We start from the raw sequence: 23,855 nt of genomic DNA on the forward strand, positions 1-23,855 counted from the left end.
TTGTTTGCCACCATGTTACCATATAATTAATATGTTTTTACAATTTTTGGCAGAACAGCTACCAAAAGGTCTTTCCTCTCTATTGCTGTTTAGAAAAAGAAATGTAAACAGAACTTATTTCAGAGACTTAAGTGAGAACCCTGCAAAGCCATTTAAAGGTATTACTGGTAATTTGTGACTGGTTTCTACTTGTGATAGTGTTTTTTTTTTTTTTTTTTTTTTTTTTTTTAAATCAAAAGAATGTATAGCTGCCAGTTTAAAACTTCAGAAAGGGTGCATCCAGATGTAAATGCAAATGTAAAGTTCCATACATTGTTCCTGAGATTCAAAATATAAATACAAATATAGATTCTGTGTAATACCAGCATATCAGTGAAACATGCTACAACCATTATGTTACAAAACGCACCCATATGAGTAAGTACAAAAAAAAACTACATTAAATTGAAAAACAATGGGCATGGACATCAACTGTGGGGCAGATGAGCAGCAGATTTGGGTTCACACACTGGCTTAGGTTAAGCTTGTGGTCCAGGTCATGGGGTGAGGACCAGCCTCTACATGCATCTAAAGGAGGAAACAGGAACCGTCTATCTGCTGCTCAGAATGGTCACAGGGTCAGAGTTCACAGATAGACTCACAGTGGTCAGCATTTTATAAACATACTCACATCGTCACAGAGCCCTTATCAAAACACACCAAAGAACAGGAAACCTTTCCCTCTGAAAAACAAAAGGTGTCGCACGCAACATGAGGCAGCCCCTGGGGGTTTCCAGCAGTCAGAGGACAAACCCACAGAACATGCACAGTTCAGTCTTTCAGATGATGCCCCTGGATGAGTAATTCAGCTCTATAGCCTTTGTAACTGAATACTGTTTTGGTCATATGGCTGCCTGTCAACTGTACAATTCACTCGTGTTGTCCACTTCCATATATGTAGAATAACAAATAAGTCAGATTCTCTTATGTTAGGTGCAGAGGTATGACAAATTTACATCCAAAGGGTGAATGGTAGCTGATACCAACCTCCTGGAACACCAGTTTAGGGATGCCGATGTCACAGAGGTAGACCCTGCTCTCAGTATCAGCTAAAGGCATTGGAAGTCCTAAAGCGAGAGTCCACTTCGCCTCAACAGTCTGACGCTGCTCACTGACTGCAGGATCAATGCTCAGGACTGGAGCCCGGTTCTGGTTGGCCCAGTCAGCAGCTGATTGGTACCAGGACTGTTCTCTCAACAGGGGGTTCTCATGGCAATCCAGGCAGTTGATGACAAGGTCAACTGGGCTCATAGGCAGGTCTGTATCAAAGCAAAAGGATAAGAAAAAAGACAACGGTTTAAACAGATTCAAGTGTGAGCCTGCTGCTTTACCTGGGAGACGTTCTAAAAACAATCATAACTGTCAAGAATTAAAGATCAAATCAAAAAATGGCTAAAACCTGCACTGTCACTCTGCATGTCCTATATTGCCAACCTAAAAGAAATTGATTTGTTCAGAATCACAACCAGTTTTTCTCATATTTTATTAATGTAACTACATATTTTGCAAAACAAACAGTATTCTGAGTTACACTAGGTTTCCAAAATATTAGTGCCAGAGAGAAAATGTGTTGCTTCTCCACTAGAGGGCAACATTTGTCTATTTGGACAAAAGAGAGCCAATGGAGAGGCACTCAGTCTCACTTAAGACACTCTCCCACAGATCAGCCCATACACCCATCATGGTCTATCTCATCAGTGTTGTAGAATGTTGAAGAGACAATGATTTAATCATCTAAAAACTCAGTGTTGGTGTGTTTTACCTCTGACACTGGCCACCTGCTTGCCACCGGTCCTGCTGTAGAGGTTGACCTCACTGGTGACCAACTCCTGCATCTTGACAAAGTTGGGCAGGAACAGGATGACCTCGACTTCATGGTTGGCTAAGTGTCTACCACAACTAATGCCATGGGCTCCCTGAATATGGGGCCCACACAGCAGGACCACAGTGGGCCTCTGATGGATGTTTTTTGGAGTGAGTCTGGGGACATTCAAGAGAGGGGGAAAAGGGATTATCAACCAACTCTAATCTTGGCTAAACAAGAACAACACGAGACATGGCTGTTTATTGATTTATTTAATTATTACCAAGTTTTTTGCAAGGAGGCTTTTCACTATGATTGTACTGTAATTCAATCACTTAGCAATATACATGTAGCAATAACAGGAGCTGCAGCTAAGTTAACAACAATACTCTAACTGTATAGTAGCAAAAGCACAACTACTGGTTCATCAACTTTTTCAATATCATTAACAAGTATTAGTAGCAAACGACAACATTAAATAAAATGAATATTAGTAATAAACAAAGCTTTGTGGTAACCTTAGTTGATGTAGTTTTGGGCATTTTCTTTTTACTGAGATATGCTTAGGCACATGCAAAAGATGAAATTATTGTAAAAGGATGTGGAAGCCTTGATTGTATATGCAGCTATAGGATGATGCAGTACCAACTGATAAAAGCATAATCAATATCGTAAAAAATGTCAATCAGTATGCAATTGTATGCATTTTTGCAAATGGCTTTTTGCCAGATGCTCTTGGAATCCAGAATAAACAGCTCCAATTTAACTGACATTATATATTTTAATTGGCTGCCAAAAATCTCATCATCATATCATATCATAATTCACTTTTGCATGGTTGTAATTGTTTAGCTTTGTTAATAGAGGTAAAACATATTTTCAGTTTTTAACAGAGAAAAGATGGTTAGTCATATACAGGAGAAAGAGTAAATAATAGTAAGAGTAAATAAGATGTTTCTTGCTTTAATAATTCAAAGCACATATTGTATACTGAAGACTAATCAGAGTCCTGACTTTGCAGTTAGACAGGTTCAGACAGTTTCAACTAGGCACCCTTTGTCCAATTGTGCTGCTACTTGATGATACTTGGCCTAAGTTTAATAACTATGTCCACCATCCTATCCACTTCCAAACCTATCTGCTATTATATATTACTGCACATATAATCAAGAAATGGAAGCAGGATTTAAAGTTTCCATATCTGCACACTTTTTGAGTATGATTTGAATGACAACGCACCTGTTGAGTGTCAATAATAGAAATAGTGGAACACCAGTGCAGTGTCTGTGATCCTGCTATTACAATACAAAATTAAACCTAATCTGAGATCACAGTGGTTCCAGTGTAAATTTGAGACACGCAAGTATTACAGTGCTAAACTGATAAAAAGATCTGAGACAACAAACCTGTTTGTCATATGAGCCACTGTGAAGTGGGTCTTTGATCTTAGGTAAGACTTCACGGCTCATAATGGTGCAGGTAAACAATACCAAACAGGGCTGCTTCAGCCTATTAGGGTGTTCCTGACCTGCAGTGTGACCGCTTGCTGCTGTACTTTTCTAAGAAAATAAATCCAGGGGAGGGGGGCGGCGGGGGGGTTTGGTCAAGGTTAACACCATCGTCCTCATGTACAAACATGGCAATAAAGATGATTGCCATGGAGACTGGAAAACATGACATGAAAACACAGTGTTGGACAGACCAGCTTTTATGATTGTATAACTACTCAGCGATGTTTGGCACACTGCTGTGCATTCTTCTTATTATTACACAAATGACAGGGGCTCTACTGCACTGTACTATACTGTACACCATTTGCCAAGTCATGTATCTTTGTTCCCTTTCACACGTACCAGTCATGAAAAATTGCTCTTTCAGACTTCCCCACTACACCAGTACTGAGATTGATATTCCTTACCTGTTTGGTCCGCCCAGCAGGGTGAGAGCCATTTGACTAGAACAAACACCAATCGTCTCCATCCTGCGCTCAAGAGACAGACCCCAGCGCTCTGCAGCTGCTAGTAGACGCTTATAAAGTTCATAGGGAATGCTAGGAACCACGAGGCCTGAATCTGCAAAAGGAAAACATCAAATGAGATAGAGAGCATGTTAGTGCTATTCTGAATTTTGTCATTTCAATATGACAAGCTGTTTTAGTGTTTAAAAAAAAAACACATTACCCTGTTTTAGGAGACATCTCCCAAAATGAAGTGTCCTTAATTAAGTAACGCATAAAGAGAGATTTTATTCATTAGCCAAAAACTTTCATTATAACTAAATAATGAACTAAATCTTGTCTCGCTTATTGGTAAATGTTGGTAATTTTCCCACAGAAATGGTCTAGTGATCACTGATGTCTGACAGTGGCAGACATCTAATACAGAAATCTTAAATCTTAAATTTCTTTCTCTCTGTAACATATAAAAAACAGCATATATCAAATTTAGGTTTAGGAAGTTTAATCTGTGTAGCCAGTCATCCAAAATGACCTGAAAAACGCTGTTCATACACATATTTGTGCTCTTTCATTCTCCCATCCACTATAAACACGAGGGCATTTCTGACTTTGATTGAAAGTGTAATACATCTTCACAGGCACTATTTTTGCAACTGCCATTTTGCAATTTATGTGCATCAGTGCACTTTGAAAAAAGTAGAAACCTGACCTCTGAGATAAGGAGAAATGTTGGTCTGCAGATAAACATACTCCCAAGTTCTCAGGGGGGTGTTAGTTACGTGTGAGCAACACAGATCCTAATGTGAGGAACCCATTCCTCCAGGGAAAAACCCTTCCTTATCCTGATGACCTGATCATCACGGAAGATTCTCTTTTTCCTCTACTGTTTGACATTGCTGTTTGTTCTAACAAAGGGAAGATTGACAGTCTTTACAAAATATGACAAACATGGGGCAGCCAGAGTGAGATGCCTATTCCCCACAGTCCCTGAGTTCACATGCACCATTGCATGGTTTCTGACCAATCCTGAGCCCTCAGCTCTGGGATGAGGCTACACTGGGCTCGACCCCCCTCTCTGGCTGCTGTCTCAGTCAAAACATAAAACAGGTCAGCATGACAAAAGAAGGCAAAAATATCATATACATATTAACGCTTGCAGCAGTACACCATCGGGTCATGGTGAGAGACTAGGGGAGGTATCAAGTGACCAGACTAAACAATGAGTTACATTCAGTTGCTGAAATTATATTTTCTTATCTTCCAGTAGACATTGAACAAAGAAAACACTGTATATGTAGTTTAGATATGTCACTTAAACAATTTTCAGTTTTCTTTACAGCATTTTTAAAAATGCATAGCTTTTTTAAATTGCATTTTATGCTCACATTTGGCAACAAGTGTGCAAAACACTCACTATAGCAAACATGTTGGATCAGAGTTGCACTTGCCTGACAACTGTACAGGACATACTTTCTGAAGCCACTGAATCTAGTGGCTACAAGAAGATTGAACATTTTTAATGATGTTTAGATTTCTACTTACTACAACTGTCGCACTTCCCTTATTTTCAAGCGGATTCTCTTTTTCGATTGATCGTCTGTTTATTATTAAGCACCTTTCTTTTAAAGGAAATGTTTGTATCTCTTCTTATATGTCTGGTCATGTCAAGTTGCCTAACTTGTCAGAATTGCTCTCATGTAAATTTTTTGAATTATTGAATTACATAACTACCATTCCACCTTTTATCACTGTACAAACTGGACTATGTGGAAATCTTTAAAGATCTTGTGCTAATCCCTGGCTGCCCATTGCTTTTGGTACATTAGAAGTGTAATGAAAGTCAAGCTGGGAGAGCTGCACAGCTCAGGATCCTTCAGATAAATAAAGCTGGGAGACAGTTAAGTCCTTAATGGCCTCCTGCAGATCTCTGAAAACTCGGTGGGATCATTGGCGCACACACACACACTCACAAACACACACGCACACACACATACCTCATCCTACCTCACACTGTCAACAGGCTGATGTACACATATACACCCACAACTTTTCACCCTGGCACGCAACATGGACTAAGTGACACACACATTCAACCACGCAAAATACACACACACCCTCATGCACAATAATTACATATAAACACAGACCCATGCCGTGCCTGACTGAAATTCTGGCTTATCTGTAGGTTGGCCTTGCTCCCCTCCCACAATTCTTTTCATCGATACCGCACAAAGACTACAAATGTTTCAGTGGGCAACAGAAATCTGGAATATGCCAAACCTCACGTGATAGATAAGCACAGGAAAGTCAACTGCCTCTTTTCATGCAAACTGCTCCCTTGTGTGCCAAGCTCAGAGCAAGGGGAATTTTCACTAGTATGCACTAACTGCTTTTCAACCATTCCACCAGGTGCCCTTTTTAATAACTTTCTTGTTGAAGCTACCACTACCAAAACTACCCCAATCCCCATAAACACCCCATGTCCTACTCCCTGACACTCACACATACAATGATTTATGCACGCACACACACGCCCATTCTCAATGTGGTGTGAAAACAAACTCAAGAGTCAACTAGCTAAACCGGGTAGCCATGAGTATACAGCAGCACTAAAATAAACTGAGCGGGATGCAATCCTTCAAGCATGACAAAGGAAATGATGGGACTGAAAGCAATACACGCTGGCTGGATGTGGGCCATGTGTGACTAAGGCTTGTGCTGGGATAAGGAGGGCTGGACAAGGCTCTTCCATTCTTCTCTTCTGCAATGGCAAGATGGGGCTTACATTAGGACACAGAAATTAAGATTACCTGAGCTCTCTGTGAGATCCCTTTTTATCATTATCATGGCAATATCTTTACTGCTAGCAGCTTATTGTAGGGACTTTCTGCATGGTATTTTGCAGATATCACTTAAAAGTATATAACATCTGAATGAACTACGTTCATTTCTTTAGATGGCACTCTTCAATATGTATGTTCAGCCATAATAAGTACCTTTACTTATGTCAATTTCTGAATTAAATTGTGAATTTTTAAAAACAATATTAGATTGTTAATGCTGGAAACTTCATACAGACAATAAAAACGTATTGACAGATGCACAGGATGAAAAACTCTCCCCTGCAAATAAACCAATTTTGTTGCACATATCTAATAGGTCTTATTTACTGTAATAATGATGATGTAGGATTTCACTAGGTGAAAAAAAAAAAAACACTCACCTGGAATGTGAATGTCTGGGGGACCTATGTTCTGAGTCCCCAGACATAAATAAATAAAACCTTTCAGTCGTCACTAAATAGAAACTCAAATTATAACCAAGCCAGGTTATAATTTGAGTTTCTACTTAGTTTGTCTGCACTAAAGAGGTTTCACTGCTCAGCTGGAGTCAATCACAGGAAACCCAAACAATAGCCAAACTAAACTTATACCACTCCAAGCATATAGAAACATGGCTGTCAAACCCCAGTGCTGGAGCATTATGGCAACCCTCACATACAGCTGGTCATTCAGTTGTTCTTTCTCTGTTCTCTTATTGTTGATTTATCTGTTTTACTGACAAAGACTCCAGGTCAAGAACACTGTGGTTTGTTCCGGCTTCAGAGGTGTTGTTTATGTAAGGCTGTAGGGCGGCATGCTAATTACAGAGTGCAGAGGATGGGGATTATGATGACAGCTCTGGGAAGCAGGTCTGCCTGCACAATATGAAAAGGAGCCTGTACTCAGCAGCTGTCGACTGAATGGTAGGCAACTGCTTCTGCTGAGTTGTGTGGTGTCACCACAATCGGATAGAAATGTGGGATGGAAATTCCAGATTTACATACTACTATAACCGCTATGTCATATAGTGTACAAGGTTTGGGTAATAAAAAGATATTTATTTACCATCACCCTTGTGACAGCTGCCCTAGTCCTATTGGTAGATTCAAGGAATTCATTGCTAATACTTAGAAGTATAGACTGGCAATTCTGAGAACCACAAGTTAGCCTTATCCGACTGTCCAAAACAAAACACAATTATACACACAATCATATTCAATCAAAATGTATCTGGACCAACCAGGAGAAGGCCTTTATTGATCATCATGGGATGGATTTAACATTGAACTCCAGGGCCTGTCCTGTGTGTCATTAACTTACCTTCTGTCTGTATTAATCAGTTACATAACACTAGAGTGATCTAAAATGTTACTGTGGGTCAATACATAGGGGTTGTGGCGGGTCAAAAATCACCTTCATGCTAAAGAGTCACCATAGGTATATAGTATGATGTCTGTCAGGTTTACCCACGGTGACCTCTGCTTGGCCAATAGGAGAAAAAAGCGTTGTGTCCACCATGAGCCCCTCTTTATACTGCATGCTGTTTTTCTCATTGCGCTCAATAGAATGAGACACACAGCACATTCCTCACAGTCCTGAGAGCCTCTTTAGTGCTCAGTATCATGTGTAAAACAGTTTAAAATACATCAGCTGTCAGTAAGAGCTGTAAATGTGCTTCCAGACTGAGCTAAAAAAGAACTATTAGATAAACAGATGTAACTCCTGGTCCAAAACAAACAGTATGCTCACAACACCAATAATTTCAGGGAATAAATATCCCAACGATGGTCTTCACATTATCTCGGGTATTTCCCAGTGCAAAAGACAAGATGTTTACTATCTTGTAATATTAAACTTGGGTACGTGAATACAAGTAATACAAAACAAGGTGTGTAAGGACAGCTGCGCTTTTAGGGCTGTCAGACTGAATGCATAAAAACTTAAGATGACAAATATTTATTTTCTTTCCTTATGTTATATATACAACACTTTATATGTACTAACTATTGCTGCGTACCAAAAACATAAATGTGTAAAAATCTGTAAAAGATAAAAAGCGCATTTGTTGGGGAATATTTTCACCTGAGCGTTTTTACAACAGTGGCTCAGTGATTTTTCATAATATGCTTTGCTTAACAAATAGTTTGAGTTCGTGGGCTCAATTTAATGTTGATTTTACTATCTTAATGTTGACGGACTAATACAAAATGGAAGTCACCTTTGACTCTGGGACATTTTTGCAGGTTACCGTAACGTCCCTGTTCCCCCACAGGTCATTTTAGGATCCGACGCACAACTTGTTATATTTCTTCCTCTAGGATTCTTCCAGAAAAAATGCCTCTTATTGAGGATAATTCTACTGGGGCAATTTAGCAAATATCTTCACAAGTTTCAATATTTGTTTGCTTGCTGAAATACTGAATGACAATTAACATAAGTGACCATATAAATTATGTCCTACGTTCTATGTGTGTAAATGTGTGTGGGTGTGAATATGCAGATGCAGTGTCTTCTCACCAGTACAGTACTCTTTACCCCCATGAAGAGGCACAGTTATCTGTCGGTATATGACAGGCTTCCCCTCCAGAATATTCTCATCGTGGCGATAGGACAACGGCTTCTGTTCATTTTGTGTGCAGTGATGCTGTGCCGTGCTGCTGTGGCTACAGGTCCCATCAATCTGGGAGAACACGGCGGCTTTGTCGAACAGAGCCAAATTTCCCTCAAAGTCAAAGTCAGTGCCCAGGTCCTCATCAGTCCAGTGTCCAAAGCATTCATCATCCTTTGACCTCATCGGCCCTCCAGCCCCTCCATTCCTCACGCTGTTTTTCTTTGTAATGCCCTGTGTCGCCCATCTGCTGTTAGATAAACCTGTAAAGCAGTGCGGAATAGAGAAAACAAAAAGCACAATGACATGAGGTTTTCTCTTATTGCTCAAAGTTTCAGTACATAAAACACACAGTTCCATGATTATTCAAATAAAACAGGATGTTTTTTTAATGGGACAAAGTCCAACAATGGAAAATTCCTCTCCATCAGAAAAAAACTTTTGAGAGATGTAATGAAAAAAAATTCTAATCTGAACTGACACATCTTGCTTTTCAAGAAAAAATAAATTTAAATCACATACTTTTATAAGGTGAAGATAACATATCAGGCAATATATGCAATAACTTGATATATAGCAATAGAAAAAAAAAATGCGAGGGTAATGACAAGGTAATGACAGCCGCTGAAAGCATTAACGTTTTTTTTTTTTTTTACTCCAAATATACTCATGAGGAAATATCCTAACCACAGCATGACAATCACAATAATACATTGAAGTTTTAGTAAATAAATTGCTCAGAAATCCTCAGCTCTGCTCACGTTGTAATCACCTCTGAAAAAAAGCTATGAGGTGTCACACATATCACTGTGTTGTAAATACTGTAATACATACAGAATAATTTCCTGCACTCAGCAGTTTCAGATTCTGATAGGATACTTAAAACTCCTTTTATGTTGTGTAACTCTGTGTAGCTTCTATTATCCTCTCACAGTTAGTTACTATAACATGTTGAGAACAAAACACCACCAGTACATTTGACAGTCAATGACCAACTGAGCGGTACTCAATAAAGTTTACATACATGTAAGCACAAACAAAAAAACAAAATGAACCGAGAATAGAAAAAAAGAAAAACTGGAAAAACCTGGCCTTCAACCCCAACCATCCTGAGCTCTCACGCTAACCAGGAGACAGAGAGGCACAGTCGCACGCTACTGTCACTGTGACAGCTAAGGTACTTTTGGACTCTCTCACGCAAGACACTGGGAGGCTCAGTCATAGTACACTGGCGTTGTTACAAAGCCACTAACCAACTATGAGCTAATTTGAGACCTGCCTCAATATCACAATACAGCCATACAACCACGACTCAGTGACACACAGGAGTCATTCTTTTTTTTTTGCAACTTAATTCAGCAGAGAGTTGGTGTTGACATGCAATCAGTGTTTCCAGCACTGCTCTGACAAAATATGAAGTAATATTAATTTCACTCTAACACAGACCAATGAACTAGTAGGATTTTCATATGATGTCAATTTTTTTTAAATTTTAAAACATTACTGATAATGTTCCTAAATGTTGGGAAGTGGGGTGGCAGGTTGGCATTTACCTGTGTAAGCAGAGATAAAAGATGTGTCCTTATTACCACAAGCCAACAATGTCTTTATTTACAAGGAAGTGTTTTGTCATGCTATGAATCAAAAATCTGAATGAGCTGGGCAGAGATCCAAGACAAACAGGCTAATGAATAACATGTAGCAGGACAGAGTGAACTTCGCTGATTTCTGCTTAGCACTTTACACCACAAATTAGTACAATTACACTGGGCTTTCAAAATGATAAGCAGGTTATGCTAAAATTGCACCATAATTGTACTGTAAAGCTCTCAGTGTGAATGAAAACAACAACAACAACAAAACAATGATGCAGAGCAAAACCTTTCCGAGATGTATAAAAGGTTTAAAAAATCCCGGAGAAGGGCTTAATGCGAAAAATACTAAGGTACAAGTAATTTCATTGAGAGGGAGCATGCTGGTTATGAGAACGGTTTTTATAAGGCCAGAGTCTGGAGCTCTTCTTCCAAAATGCCGTTTTACAGAGATGTTCTAATGGTTTCTAATGGCATTTGACTCTACTTATGGAGGTCTATGCATCATTCACAAAAACAGACAATTTCTAAATTCGCATCATACTCTCCCAGAAAGATATTCAGAAACCATTTCTGGAATCCGTGATCTTGTATAAGCAAAGGCCCACCCTGCTTTCCCTTCTTTGTGGCCAGGGGCTTCTTGGGAGCATGGCATCGCGTGTGAAAGGACCAGCCCTGCCCAAGCCACTCAGCACTTTGGCCCCATGCAATTTGGGCATTAGCTCCCTGGCCACCAGCCTGAGAACTGGAGATTAAAATAAAAACTCAAAAGGTAAACATTGCTTCCACAATTGATATCGCTTTGGCCTTCCGAGCACACTGGGACGAGATGGCTTCCTGTTGGAGGGGGGGCTTTCCTGTCTCGAGCAGGAGGGGTGGGGGGGGAGAAGAGATGGGGAAAAAGAGAGCAGAGGAGGGCACGGAGGCACGAAAGCCAGGCTTTGCATAACCTTCCCTTTAGGAGCAGACAGACAGGGAGGGGGAATGTTTATTGATCTTAGTCACACACATATTGTAAAGAGGAACTTTGGTACAAGCCTTTAGCACGCTATGGGAATCTTAGGGGGAGTCATATCAAGACAGTGTTTGGTCCTATGCTCAAGTTTCTTGACATTGAACTTGTAAAGTAGGAACCGGGACAGGGTCAATGAAGTATGAGTCTCGATGACACTAAACAAAGATTGTAGACTGTACTGTGAACATGCTTCTTTTCATAACTGTTTTTTTTTTCTTATTAAAAAAGGGACTGGTTTCCTATCGTGCAAATTTCGTCTTTCAAGTACAGGAAAAAGCAATAAGGCAGAGGTCACTTTTACAACCAGGCATAAGAATATTATAGCGTCCATTAGCCAATTCTGCTGACCCCTGACTTTTCCATTGTTTGCTGATCCTGAGTGTGAAAGTGAACAGACTTTAACTGATTCCGGCAGAGGCCACAGAGCTGTCCAAGCAGACTTCCTGCTGACTGGATGTTGACTAGAGGAAATGCTGTCTTTAACCCTCATTTAATCAGGAAGGCTGAGTAACATTTTCTGATTTTACGGCTACATAACATACAACTTTGGACAGAAGAAGAATAAAGGTATACTTTTCTGTAAATCCTTGTCTCAAAATTACCTCAAAAAGTGCTACATGACAGAGAATATGAACTCTAAAGTAAGTAACTCAACGCAGAGAAAAGAGAGAGCTGTAGGTGAGCCAAAAAAAGAGCTACAGGTAAGACATCCACAAACGGCTCTTAACATCTGCCAAAGCAGAACAGTGGACACAGGCTGACCATCATTGCTAATGACTATAAGATGCCCAACAAGACACCTGTTTATTAACACTACAAGCTATGGCATCACAAATTACTACAGAATATTATTTATGAGTTGAAGAAAGCCCTTTGTTAAGTGGTCTACGCTCTGACATAAACAATTACAAAAGCTTCACAATGGTAGTGTTTTGGCTAGCATCACACTGTTACTTCTTTCTCCAGACTAAGCACGCAGTTCTGACATAAAAGTCAATGACAATAAACAAATCACATAAACTCCTATGCCAAAGCAGAACAGTGTGCAACACATGGTTAACCCTGATCTTGAAGCTTAACACATTCAGATTGACTGCAGAAACTGCATTAACCTGAAAGAAATAATTATTTATTTTTAGGTTTATTGAATACATTTATATTTTAAGATGACATGATTTATTACATTAAAGCAGGGGTGGGATACCAGTGCGCCTGTTCTCTCTGCCCTACCCACTCCTCAATACCTGCACCAGGTGTGTTCAGTCAATCAGAAGCTGGAAGATGCCAGTGGGTAAAGCAGGGATAGTTGGAAAACAAGCAAGGTAGTGGCCCTCGAGGAACATGGGTTGCCCAGCCCTGCTTAAGTCTAGCGATATTCAATGTATTCCTAATTGCCAGTAAATAAGGCTGGATATATCTTATCCTTCTGAGCTGTTTGAGAAACATTCATTAAAACATACAGCATACCGCTGTTTAAGGTAACTGCTTGGACTTTTTAAAATGAACTTTAATTGTGATAAAATACACAATGTGTGAGAAACATCTTTCTTCCCTACAAATCATTTAGTCTTTAATTGCAGGAGAGAAAACAAATATTTCCATTGAACACTAAAAAAACAGAAAGGGTAGGTGAATTTGCATTTTCAGTCTCTTCAGTGGTAAGTGAAAGGAGTTGGGTAATAAGTGACACTGCTGCGCATCACATTTCCCTAAGGGGATGAACAATATCTATTTTCTGTTCTTCAACAAACGAGTACTGTATGGCTAGTTCTTCAGTAAATTCCTGTCATGTAGTAGAAGAGTCTCAATATAAACTTGTAACAATAGTGTTATTCTTGTGATTTGAGAACTAGGAAATGCAGCTTCACAATGATTAAGCATGAGCCTCAAATAAACTGGTTTTTCCTAACATATGAAAACCTATGTCAAAATGTCTCAACAGGCTAGATCATTTGTAAAATATCATGACAACATCTTACAGTATTCCACTGCACAATCATGCTATCAGATGAGTGTACAGGTCACAAGTTTCAATTTAAAACGGATTCTGTTATCTGCAGCTGATGCTATTAGCAAACTCATATTTAGTTGGAGAACATGGTTTATGTGAGTAAAACACCAAATAGTTCTTGAGCAAACTATCTTTTTGACCTGATAAAATGACAAATTATCAGACCAAGTCCATTTCATGGCCATTTTATATCCCTTTGCTGAAAAACATTATAAACCTCAAAACAATGTCAGTGTGCTGTGATGGCTTATCAACCTACCTCTGCGCAGAATGGTGATTGGAGCAGTGTAGGAATGAGAGCTGCTGCTTGTTGCATGAGGATGAGTGTTCTTGTTACTTTGGCTGTGGCGTCCTGCTGATACAGAGCTGGGTTCTGTTGCAGCTTTCTGACCAGAGCTGGGCTTGTTGACTGTATTCTGGATATCCAGGAACTTCAACTCTTTGATATCTCTGGCACTAGGAGACAAATAAATTGTGGATCTTACTGGGAATTCATACTGCATTATGCTAATTTACTGAAATTGTTATTTCTTCTTAAGATTACAATGTTTCTTATTTTCAAACTCACCAAGCCTCTAGATTTTTCTAGAAACCAAAATTTACCCCATTGCGATTATCCACAATACCTACATGAAGAGCCAGTGACCTGTCTGTGATAACAATTCTGCTCCAAGGTTGTGACTTATTGTTGAAGTACATTATTAATTACATGCTGTAGAGTTTTCAAGCTACACTTTCCAAAATTCAGTCTTAAAATCTGTGAAAACCAGGAGGTACTCACAACACATACCTTCAACATGACTGCACAGTCCTCTTAGATTGTAATTTGTACATACAAAAAATTGTCAGAAATGTGTCTACAGCCTGGTCTGTTAATGTGTCTAAACGCAGAGGTGATAAACACAAACATCATGGATTTATGAAAACATATGGGCTTTTTATATAAACTGCTGTAAGAGAGGGAATTACAAATATCTGACTACTTGTGTGCCCTTAAATATCAAGTAGCAGAAAAGGTTTTGGTAGCATCTTTCTCCCTCATTACCTGAGCGTGACCTCAGGAACAGGACACTTGATCCCATTGTGATAGGGCTGTTTCAGTGAGATGTTCTGGTTGGCATGATCAACAGATGACACCTCTCCCTGATAAACTCCTAATGTCGGCCCACAGTTTATAGACACAACACTGCCCAACCAGTTAGTGGCCATTCTGCTCGCTGTGATCCTGTGGTTCTAAAGCACAAACAGAAGAAATGATATTGGGCATGCATCAGTTGTAACAATTGCTTTTTCAGCCAGGACCATAGCTGCCAATGAGCGACAGTTTAAAATTTAACACATTTAAAGAAGACAACTTTTATAGCCTGATTAAAGGACTTTACACTATATATATTAAATGTGAGTACCTTTATGTCAATGAAAGGATGCAAAACATTCAAGTATTTAAAGGTTTTTTCAGAGTTGTTCTTTTGGTGATTGCTTTGGGAAAACGGTGATCTAAACCTGCAGCCCTTCTATCATGGCTATGGCCCTGATTGCAGCTTTATGTACAAGATCCCAACACTCACATTGCATATGAGGACAAAACCTAAGCCATAAAGTCCAAGGATATCTCTGTTGTGTCCTAAAACTGTGACAAGGCACAGCTCGGTGCAAGGATATAAAATCATTTCAAAAGTTCAGTGTTGCCAGGAGCACAGTGGTCTCAATAATTGTTTAGCTATAGTATAATTACAGTCACCATAAGTTTAGCTGAAATGCAATTGAGAAATGTAAACAACTTCATGGTGGTGAAATTTTAGCTAAAACCCCGACATTTCGCTTAAAGCGTCTTCAGGTTTTCAATGTTATGTGTCTGTAGGCCCGAACATTAGAAAAATATTACCGTTAACTTTCATTTAACATACAACACGGTGGGACTAGACTGAGCAGCCATACAGGCAAACACAACTTCCGTGTGGTAGAGATGCGAAACATACAACCTTCATGAAGCCAGTTTTCAATGAAATATAACTAAAACTGTAACATTTAGCGATGCTACCGGTTAGCTAGGCTAGCTAGTCTGACAGTTAATATTAGCCAGGCTTCTGTCCGCGCTGTTAGCTTTGTATCTGTTAGAGATTTGTTATAAGCGTTTCCTCTTTTCTAATACCAACCCAGAGTGTATTCTGTCAATAAAGAATAAAAGTACCTTGCCGTTAAATCTGTAGCGAAGACTCAATGAAAGCCAACGCTACAGCTGTTTGTGCTGTTTTCCGGGTTCACGTGCGACGTCACATCCTCATCTCCCACGTGGGTTTGTTGTGATTTTTTTCATCTCTGAATATTAAACAAGTTCATGACCGAGTTCGGTTTTGTGATATACTGTGACTCGGAATCACCGTTTTTGCACATCCAGGTTTAATTTACTGGTCATCATGTGTTGGTGAATTATTTTTCTTTCACATCAAACAAAAAACTGTAACAAGAAGGTCATTTGAAACATATTTTTATTTGCTCTCATCGCCCTTACATGATATGCAACCACCAATGCATTTGATATAGAAATACTTTTGTGTTTGCTTGTAGTTCTGTATATCCTACTAATATTTCCCCCAAATCACTGAAACTCCTCTAAATTGTTGTGAATGCATGGTAAAATATATGCAAATGGTAGGCACATAAAAATTACTTTTAAAAAACAAGGATCTAGATATACACACACAAAACAAAAATCACATTTTGGGATACAAATATAGCTTCAGTGTCTTGCATCCACCTTATAATGGAAAACAAATACCAGCTTACAAGTATAAGTAATATCATTAGGTTATTTATGTTCAAAAAATTAGACTGTGGTAACCTAACTAGTTAAGCTTATTCAGCAAAAGATACTGTTTGTCCCAAAGTTGAACAGGTCAGCGTAGTTTCTGTGTATTTTACAACTTGGGTGTAGTTTAGTGTACAAGACAACATAGCAGGAGAACCTGTATCTCCTTATACTTCATTGAGAAACACCAGTCAGGTGCAGAAATATCTCTCAGTGAGCCCAAAACATACCAAAGATATGTTCACATGAACCTAGACATCTCTGACAATCTGAATTAAGCAAATTTCCATATTTGGAACAATCTGAGAAAGATGCTTCCACTGATTTTCACCCTTAAAGTGAGTCAATTTACACCACTTGTTGAGTCATATGTTGCATAATTGGCTTCACTGCTCAGTCCTTGCTCGCATCGTCGCTCTCAGGTGGCAGCGTTTGTGCTTCATTGTCAGACCGTATTCTGGTGTCAGGTCAGGCGACTCTCCAGGCATGGCGTGGAAACGCAGCTTCTGGATAATGATTGCCAAGAAGAGGTAGACTTCACTTCGTCCAATGACCTCACCAATACAACGCCGCTTTCCCATGCCAAAAATCATCACCTTCTCCCCTTCCGCCTTGTTGACTTCAGTGCCATCAGCACTCAGGAATCGGTCTGGGTTGAAGGAAGATGGGTCTTTCCACAGCTCACTAAAAGGTGCAAAGAATACAAAAAATATATACTGACACAAATGTATAAAAATTTAAAAGTGTGACTGTTAAATCAGTAAAGTTTAATGGTTTTAATAAATATTTTAAAATGTAACAAAAAGAACTCACGGATCATGGTTGATCTGCCACTGGTTGATGAAGATACAGGTGTCTTTGGGAATGAAGTAACCATTTAGTGATGTGTCTTTTGTTGTGCTGAAAAGAAGAGCAATGTCTTAGGCTGTTTTTTATCTGAAGCTTTTCTTCACATACATTCTTATGCCAGTCACAAGGATGTCTTTGTGATACTTGTCATGTAATTATCTCATTTTCATATGCTCCTCTGGTACAATTCGCATATACTTAATCTTACCAGTGTGGGATAGTGAATGGCAGGAAAGAAGAGTGTCGAAAGACCTCCAGGATGAAAGCCTCCAGGTAAGGTAAGTTGGGTTTATCAGAGAGACGGGGAGTGCGGCCCAGACCAACTTTATCCTCTGAAAAATAGAATCCACTATTAATTCAAGATAAAGAGGAAGGTTGCAGTCCTATCTCAATATATACTTGATTCAAGAATCACACTCAATGATTTAAACAAAATGGGTGTTGAATCAAAGGCAGAATAAATGAATCCCTTTAGTGTTCAAAGGTGATAGATTTATCAGATTTTACTGTCTCGCAAATGGAACATCCAAAACAGCTGTACATACTCAGTTCTTGATGAAGCCTCTCCTGTATTTCTGGATAGGCAACCAAGTACACCACTGACCATGACAGGGCAGTGGAGATGGTATCAAAACCTACAAGGAAATATAAACTCTGTTTTTATTTATGCAGTGATAATTTCTCAGCAGATCATTTAACATATTATAGAGAAATTCAACCTACCAGCTCCAAAAAGGTCATTGACAATTCCTACAACCTTCTCATCTGACACCTGAACATTGGAATTCTCATCCAGCTTCCTGTCCTCACAGTGGTCAATGAGGGAGTCAGTGATGTCACGAAGGTTTTCCTGAAAGGAAATTATTGGACAGTCTTAATAAATCTGAAATACATACTGACTCAAAGATTACATGAATGATTGAATGTGTGCTGTACCTTGTCATAGGTGGCATAGTGCTCGTTGACAAGCTTTTTCACAAACATCATAAAGCGCGCATTGATATTTATAAATGCCTTCATTGTTGGGCTGGGAAGGTATTGAAGTATAGGGATGAAGTCTGCAGGGTTGCCACTACCCACCACCTGGCCGAACTCATCACTGGCATTCACAAAATTGAGCAGCTCCTGGTCATTGTGGTCATAGCGTTTGCCAAAGCACATTCCACAGATGACATTTGCCACAGAGACAACTATTTGGCGAAAAGGGTCAAAGCTGCCGTCGGCCTTCATGACATTATTGAGCTGTGTCACCAGATACTCTCCCTCTTTGCAGATGTGTTCCTCCAGAAAACAAGAGTATTCTGGGGTTTTGCCCTTCAGGGTGGCAAAGGTGCGCAGGGCACTGTAGGCCAGTTTTCTGCGAACACGCCAAACACCAGCCTGATCTGTACTGAAAGCCAGACTCTTGCCTTCATTGATGAACTGAAAACTGTATAGGTCAGGTCTTCCTGAGAAGTCATCCCCTTGCTTGATGAGAGCATGCCGAACTGTTTCACTGCCACACAACACGACTACAGGACGTGTGCCGATCTGGATCTGGAAGACATCTCCATAGCGCTTGCTCATAGCAGTGAGACTTTGGTAGGGTTTGCTGCCCAACTCCAGCACATTCCCAATGATAGGCAGTGGCTTGGGACCAGGGAGCCGACGGAGACCTTCAGGAATCTTAGTGCGGAAAAACTTGAGAATCAGGTAGGCTAGACATACTGTTGCCAAAGCCAGCAAACTCTCAGATACCGACACTGATCCAATGAATGGCACTACCATAAGCACCATGATGACAGCTCCTTTAGTTCTACCTTCACTACAACCTGGAAATTAAAAAGGAGGGGCATATGAGTAGTGAAGCCAGAGAAGAGGTGTTGTGTAACATGTTGGCTACATGCACTATAAAGCTTAAGTAAATGAAGACTCTCACAAGACATATGTTTACTATTAATTTGGCTTTCTATTTAGGACAACAAGATGTTTTACAGGTGACAGTCTATGCAAAATGGATTTGTAAAGTTTCTTGCGACCATTCTGTAGTCTTTAGGGATGACCAGTAAATTAATTAACATTGCAACTGCAAAGACACATTGAGATAAATGTTATTCTTGTAAAATAATCCCTACACAGCTCTTTGTTTTTATGTCTGAAATTATCTGCTCAGTTTTAAATCAATCCTCATATGCAAAAATGAAGCTTACCTTGGAAGAATGGTAAATGAGGAGCAGTGGTGTAGTAATCCCAGAAGTAGTTTTCAGAATGGTCAAGATGTGGTTTCAGTTGTGTAATTGTCAGACTTTACTATCTTAATGTCCCCAAAACAGAGAATGGGCTCGTGCTTTATAGTGCGCTCCACAGCTTCATTGGCTGCTGTCCATGACGTAATTTCTCTCTCTCTCTCGCTCTCTTGCTCTCTTGCTCCCCTTGGTATTTTTGTGCGTGCGTGCCTGTCGACTTTTGAAATACTCTTAAACTACATTTAAATACAGAATTTGCATATATCACAGTTTCAGCCGTCAGTGTTTTAAACCTACAGAACCCTCTAGCCCAAATGCGTTTCATGTTTGGAGACAGAAGACATATCAGTGATTATAGCCAAGTCTTATTTCCCCTACTATAAAACAGTCTGTGATAACAACGCACAATGCAACTTCTATTGTGTTGTTTTAAACTGGAATGTAGAATTGTTGCAGTGATATATGATATAGTAGAATTTTAATAATAAACGCGCTGCCGTATCGTCAACACTTTGGTCGCATCAGATGTTGTGTTTACTGACGCAGAAACCGTATTCATCTAATTTTCTTTTGATCAAATAGCCACAGTCACTTGTATCTCGTGTGTTGCTATTCGTCCTCACATGCTGAGAAGTGAATCAAAAAGCTATTGCTCATTCTGTGGATAATTGCAGAGGAGTTGCCATTAGTTAATACGTCTGACGCCCAAGCGCTATTTCGGTTGATGATGTGACACTAATTTCAAACGGACCTGAATCAATATTTTGGTATAGACTTGTTATCAACCTGATGTGATTTTGATTTTGAAGGTCAGGAATGAGAGAAATACCACTTTGTCTTTTGCACTGTAGTGACAGCCCCATATTATTAACAGCAGTCAATAAACATCATTTTTTCTACCGTTTTCTTCCATAGAAATAAAGCATGAGCTGCAAAACAACGTCTAGAAGTAACAGAGTCATGATGTAAATGCTGTTTCTCTGCAGCAATAAAATCAATGTTTAGGTGAGAAAAGGAGTTTGTGACAACCTCAAAACAACCACCCGGGCAGGTTTAAGTCCTGATAAAATGTCACTGGGCACCTGTAGCTGTTAGTTCCCCGTTTGGAGTTAAAGATTGACCAGTTGCGTGAGAGCGCAGTGATCAAACCCTCACCTCACCCCTTTGAAGGCGATGCTGGGGGGGGGGGGGGGGGCATCGGTCCTGGACAGTACAGTAGTACAAGGCTACATGAGTTTGTGCCGATGGTCTGTGCCACATGGGGCATAACAAAGGCATAAATATTGATAAATTCTGTAGAAATGTAAACATAGTTCCCCCCCAAAAAAACCCATAATTAAGCAAGTCTTTATTAAACAGTCGATATTTGGCTTTTAATGTGAAAATCAATTAATTTTATTTTATTTTAGTCAAAATATTCTATTACAACTTAAAACTGTCAAAACATTGTCTTGTCTTACCATACCAACATCTTTAAATTGATAGATTGTGCGTCGATTCGTGATGAAGACAAATTTACATTAAACTAGCCGTCGGTTTCTGCAGCTGTGCTTTGTTATTGTGGGGTTGTGGTGAAAGAATGGGATCCTAAATTTATGCCCCTTCCAAAGTAGCTTGTCATAAATTGAATTGACAGTTGCCTCTCTAATATGCACTTTCTATTCTGTTTTGTCCGTGTTCATAAAATATGGGCCAAGTGTACAGGCAGACTTACCACACAGGCCTACGCAGGTTTATTAATAAATATGTCCAAACATTAATTTAGTGCTAAATACTGATACTTTATCACATATGGATCTTTGTAAGTCACATTCTCCCAGTTTGTCCAGTCAAGATGTGATTTGCCTCAGTCATGAATCGCCATTAAATCATTTATTTTGATAAGTTATCTGTTTATGTAACATGGAGCTTTGCTTTAGAGAAACTCTACTCTCGGTCTACAACAGACAAAATAAACGTCGGTTTTTGTTTCCACCTGGACATAGACCTGTAATTTACTGAGCGAACTGTCCCTTATACTTGTGCATGGAAGAACTAGTAAGTATCGACATCAGGCCGCTGAAAATGAATTGCTGCTATTATCACTTTTGTGTGAAAAAAGTCATTATTCATCACTATCTTTTATAACCAAAGGAAGGAACTTTTGACATCATGTACAGTATAGAAGCTGTGGCGAAAGAGGAAACATGGCCCATGAATAAAACAGCCATTTCAGTGGTAGTGAGGTGCGAAAAAGTAAATAAATATAAAGAACAATTAAAATTTTAATGAACGTTGAAAAATAAGCAAATGTCATAGAACCGTACTTCTTATTTTCCATGGATTGTGAATTTTAATTTAATTCCAGTGGCGTTTATAAAGGCGAAATTAAAGCGGAATTGGTAAAAAAAAAAATTAATAAGTAAAACAATTAAAAATAAGTAGGTACAGAAAAAAATTTAAAATGTGAATAAAATAAAATAAAATGTCCGTCAATTCCAAATTTTGGTAGTTGGTCTTTTATTTGGCGTAAGTCACGCTGTGCTGGTCCTCTCTGGCTGTGTATTGACTCTCTAGGGACTCTCGGTGTGCGCCTCGGAGCTACGCCTCTGGGGCTGCAGGTTGCGTGAGAAGCGGAGCTGCCGTCCAAAGGGGAGGGTTTCGGTCTTCTGGACAATCCTAAATCTGCTTGGTCAAGTCACGCGAAGGCAGCCGCCTCTGGAAAAGACAGAAGGGTCTTAAACTAGCAGAACAAAGAGCGCAGGACGCGAGACCGTTTCCCCCCTTGCTTGGGCACGAAGGTGCACATATTCGCGCGCAATAGCTTCTGTAAATACAAGGATCTTGAGACTTTGCAGTCATGCAATCTGCCGCTCAGGCTTCATTCATTGCAGTCATGCAACACGGTGAGACTAGACTGAGCAGCCATACAGGCAAGAACCCACCAAACGGCAAAAGAAGTTACTAAAACGGAAACTTATGAAACTCAGCAGCCTGGGATCACTGGAGAGAGTGCAAGAATAATTTGCCTGTAATATTGATAGCACTATTACTACTACTAATAATAAATCTCTTCTTATTGCATGTATCATAGCAGTTACCATGATCTGGGGTTATTATCTAGTAGGTCTGATGCACACAATGCTGGTTATAGCATTAACGTGCACAGACAGACAGTAAAGGATGAATTGAACTGAGAACTGAGGATCACTTAGCAGTACAGACTAGGTGTATTGCAGTATATGAAAGAATCTGAAATCTAGTGCAACTTTTCATACCTCAGCTGTTGCATTTTCAGCTGACTGTGCAATGTACTGTAGTGTGACTGCACTTCCCATGGATGAAATTGAACCCAATTAAAGCCAAACCTGTCTGTGATCGTGTGGATCGCCTCAGGTGAGAACCGGCTGCATTCTCAGTGAGTGCTCAGGCTGCAGGAGTGCGTGTCAGATCACAACAGGTGAGCAGCCTTCACAGCTGGACACCGCAAAACAGTACATGTGACACCACTGGACAACTTAAAACTTTAAATAAATATTAGGGATTTAGAAATGTCCCTTCTTATCTGATATCGAACTTGCTTTTGCAAAAAAAAGTTTTAAGAATAGAGAAAACTCAAAGCTGAAGTGATAGGCTTTTTCTCACAGGAAACTATGGAAACAGAAAAGGAAAATGTATAAGACCAAATGTGAGTCAGTGAAAAGGTTTTGTGATGGGGTTTATCTGTTAACTCCTTTAAAAGATCCCAGCGGTTACACACTGCCACAGTGGTGCCATTTATCCATAGCTGTGTGTAGAGTTGACCACAGGTACAGCAGTGGTGGGTCCTGTCAGGATGAACTGGAATGCAGAGCTGGACACTGGCCTGGAGGTGTTAGTTTTATCTAACATCGCAGAGCTAGGAAGGAAAAAAAAAAACAGGACAAAATGTTTTGCCCACAGCCATATACCTTTTAAAGAATTCGTGGACATAAAAGCAGGTGTAATGACTGTGAAGGTTGTTAGTTTCTACTCACGCAAAGGCTGTCACGCACACACCTTCAGAGCAGGTGTGTACCTTCGTTTCACCGTGAGAGTTATCCTTCTTTGCATACCGGTGCTGTCAGGAGGTTGTTTTTTTCTTTGTAGTGGTTTCTATGATTTAG

The 23,855-nt window shown here is 39.6% G+C and overlaps 2 protein-coding genes across 2 annotated transcripts; both read right to left on the reverse strand.

The window, feature by feature from the left end:
- Nucleotides 1-189: 189 nt before the first annotated feature.
- LOC113122773 (enhancer of mRNA-decapping protein 3) lies at nucleotides 190-16,113 on the reverse strand. Its single transcript, XM_026294326.1, has 7 exons — nucleotides 16,040-16,113; nucleotides 14,894-15,081; nucleotides 14,108-14,304; nucleotides 9,140-9,493; nucleotides 3,762-3,915; nucleotides 1,802-2,019; nucleotides 190-1,298 (listed from the first exon to the last, which is right to left on the reverse strand). Exons 2-7 carry the CDS (start codon nucleotides 15,055-15,057, stop codon nucleotides 964-966), a joined length of 1,422 nt encoding a protein of 473 aa, XP_026150111.1. The 5' UTR covers nucleotides 15,058-15,081; nucleotides 16,040-16,113; the 3' UTR covers nucleotides 190-963.
- A 207-nt stretch (nucleotides 16,114-16,320) lies between these two features.
- On the reverse strand, nucleotides 16,321-19,805 carry cyp1a (cytochrome P450, family 1, subfamily A). Its single transcript, XM_026293857.1, has 7 exons — nucleotides 19,696-19,805; nucleotides 18,443-19,317; nucleotides 18,230-18,356; nucleotides 18,052-18,141; nucleotides 17,715-17,838; nucleotides 17,471-17,557; nucleotides 16,321-17,341 (listed from the first exon to the last, which is right to left on the reverse strand). Exons 2-7 carry the CDS (start codon nucleotides 19,280-19,282, stop codon nucleotides 17,044-17,046), a joined length of 1,566 nt encoding a protein of 521 aa, XP_026149642.1. The 5' UTR covers nucleotides 19,283-19,317; nucleotides 19,696-19,805; the 3' UTR covers nucleotides 16,321-17,043.
- Between the last annotated feature and the right edge of the window lie 4,050 nt (nucleotides 19,806-23,855).

Source organism: Mastacembelus armatus, chromosome 3 (assembly GCF_900324485.2).
Source record: "Mastacembelus armatus chromosome 3, fMasArm1.2, whole genome shotgun sequence".
Lineage (NCBI taxonomy): Eukaryota > Metazoa > Chordata > Actinopteri > Synbranchiformes > Mastacembelidae > Mastacembelus > Mastacembelus armatus.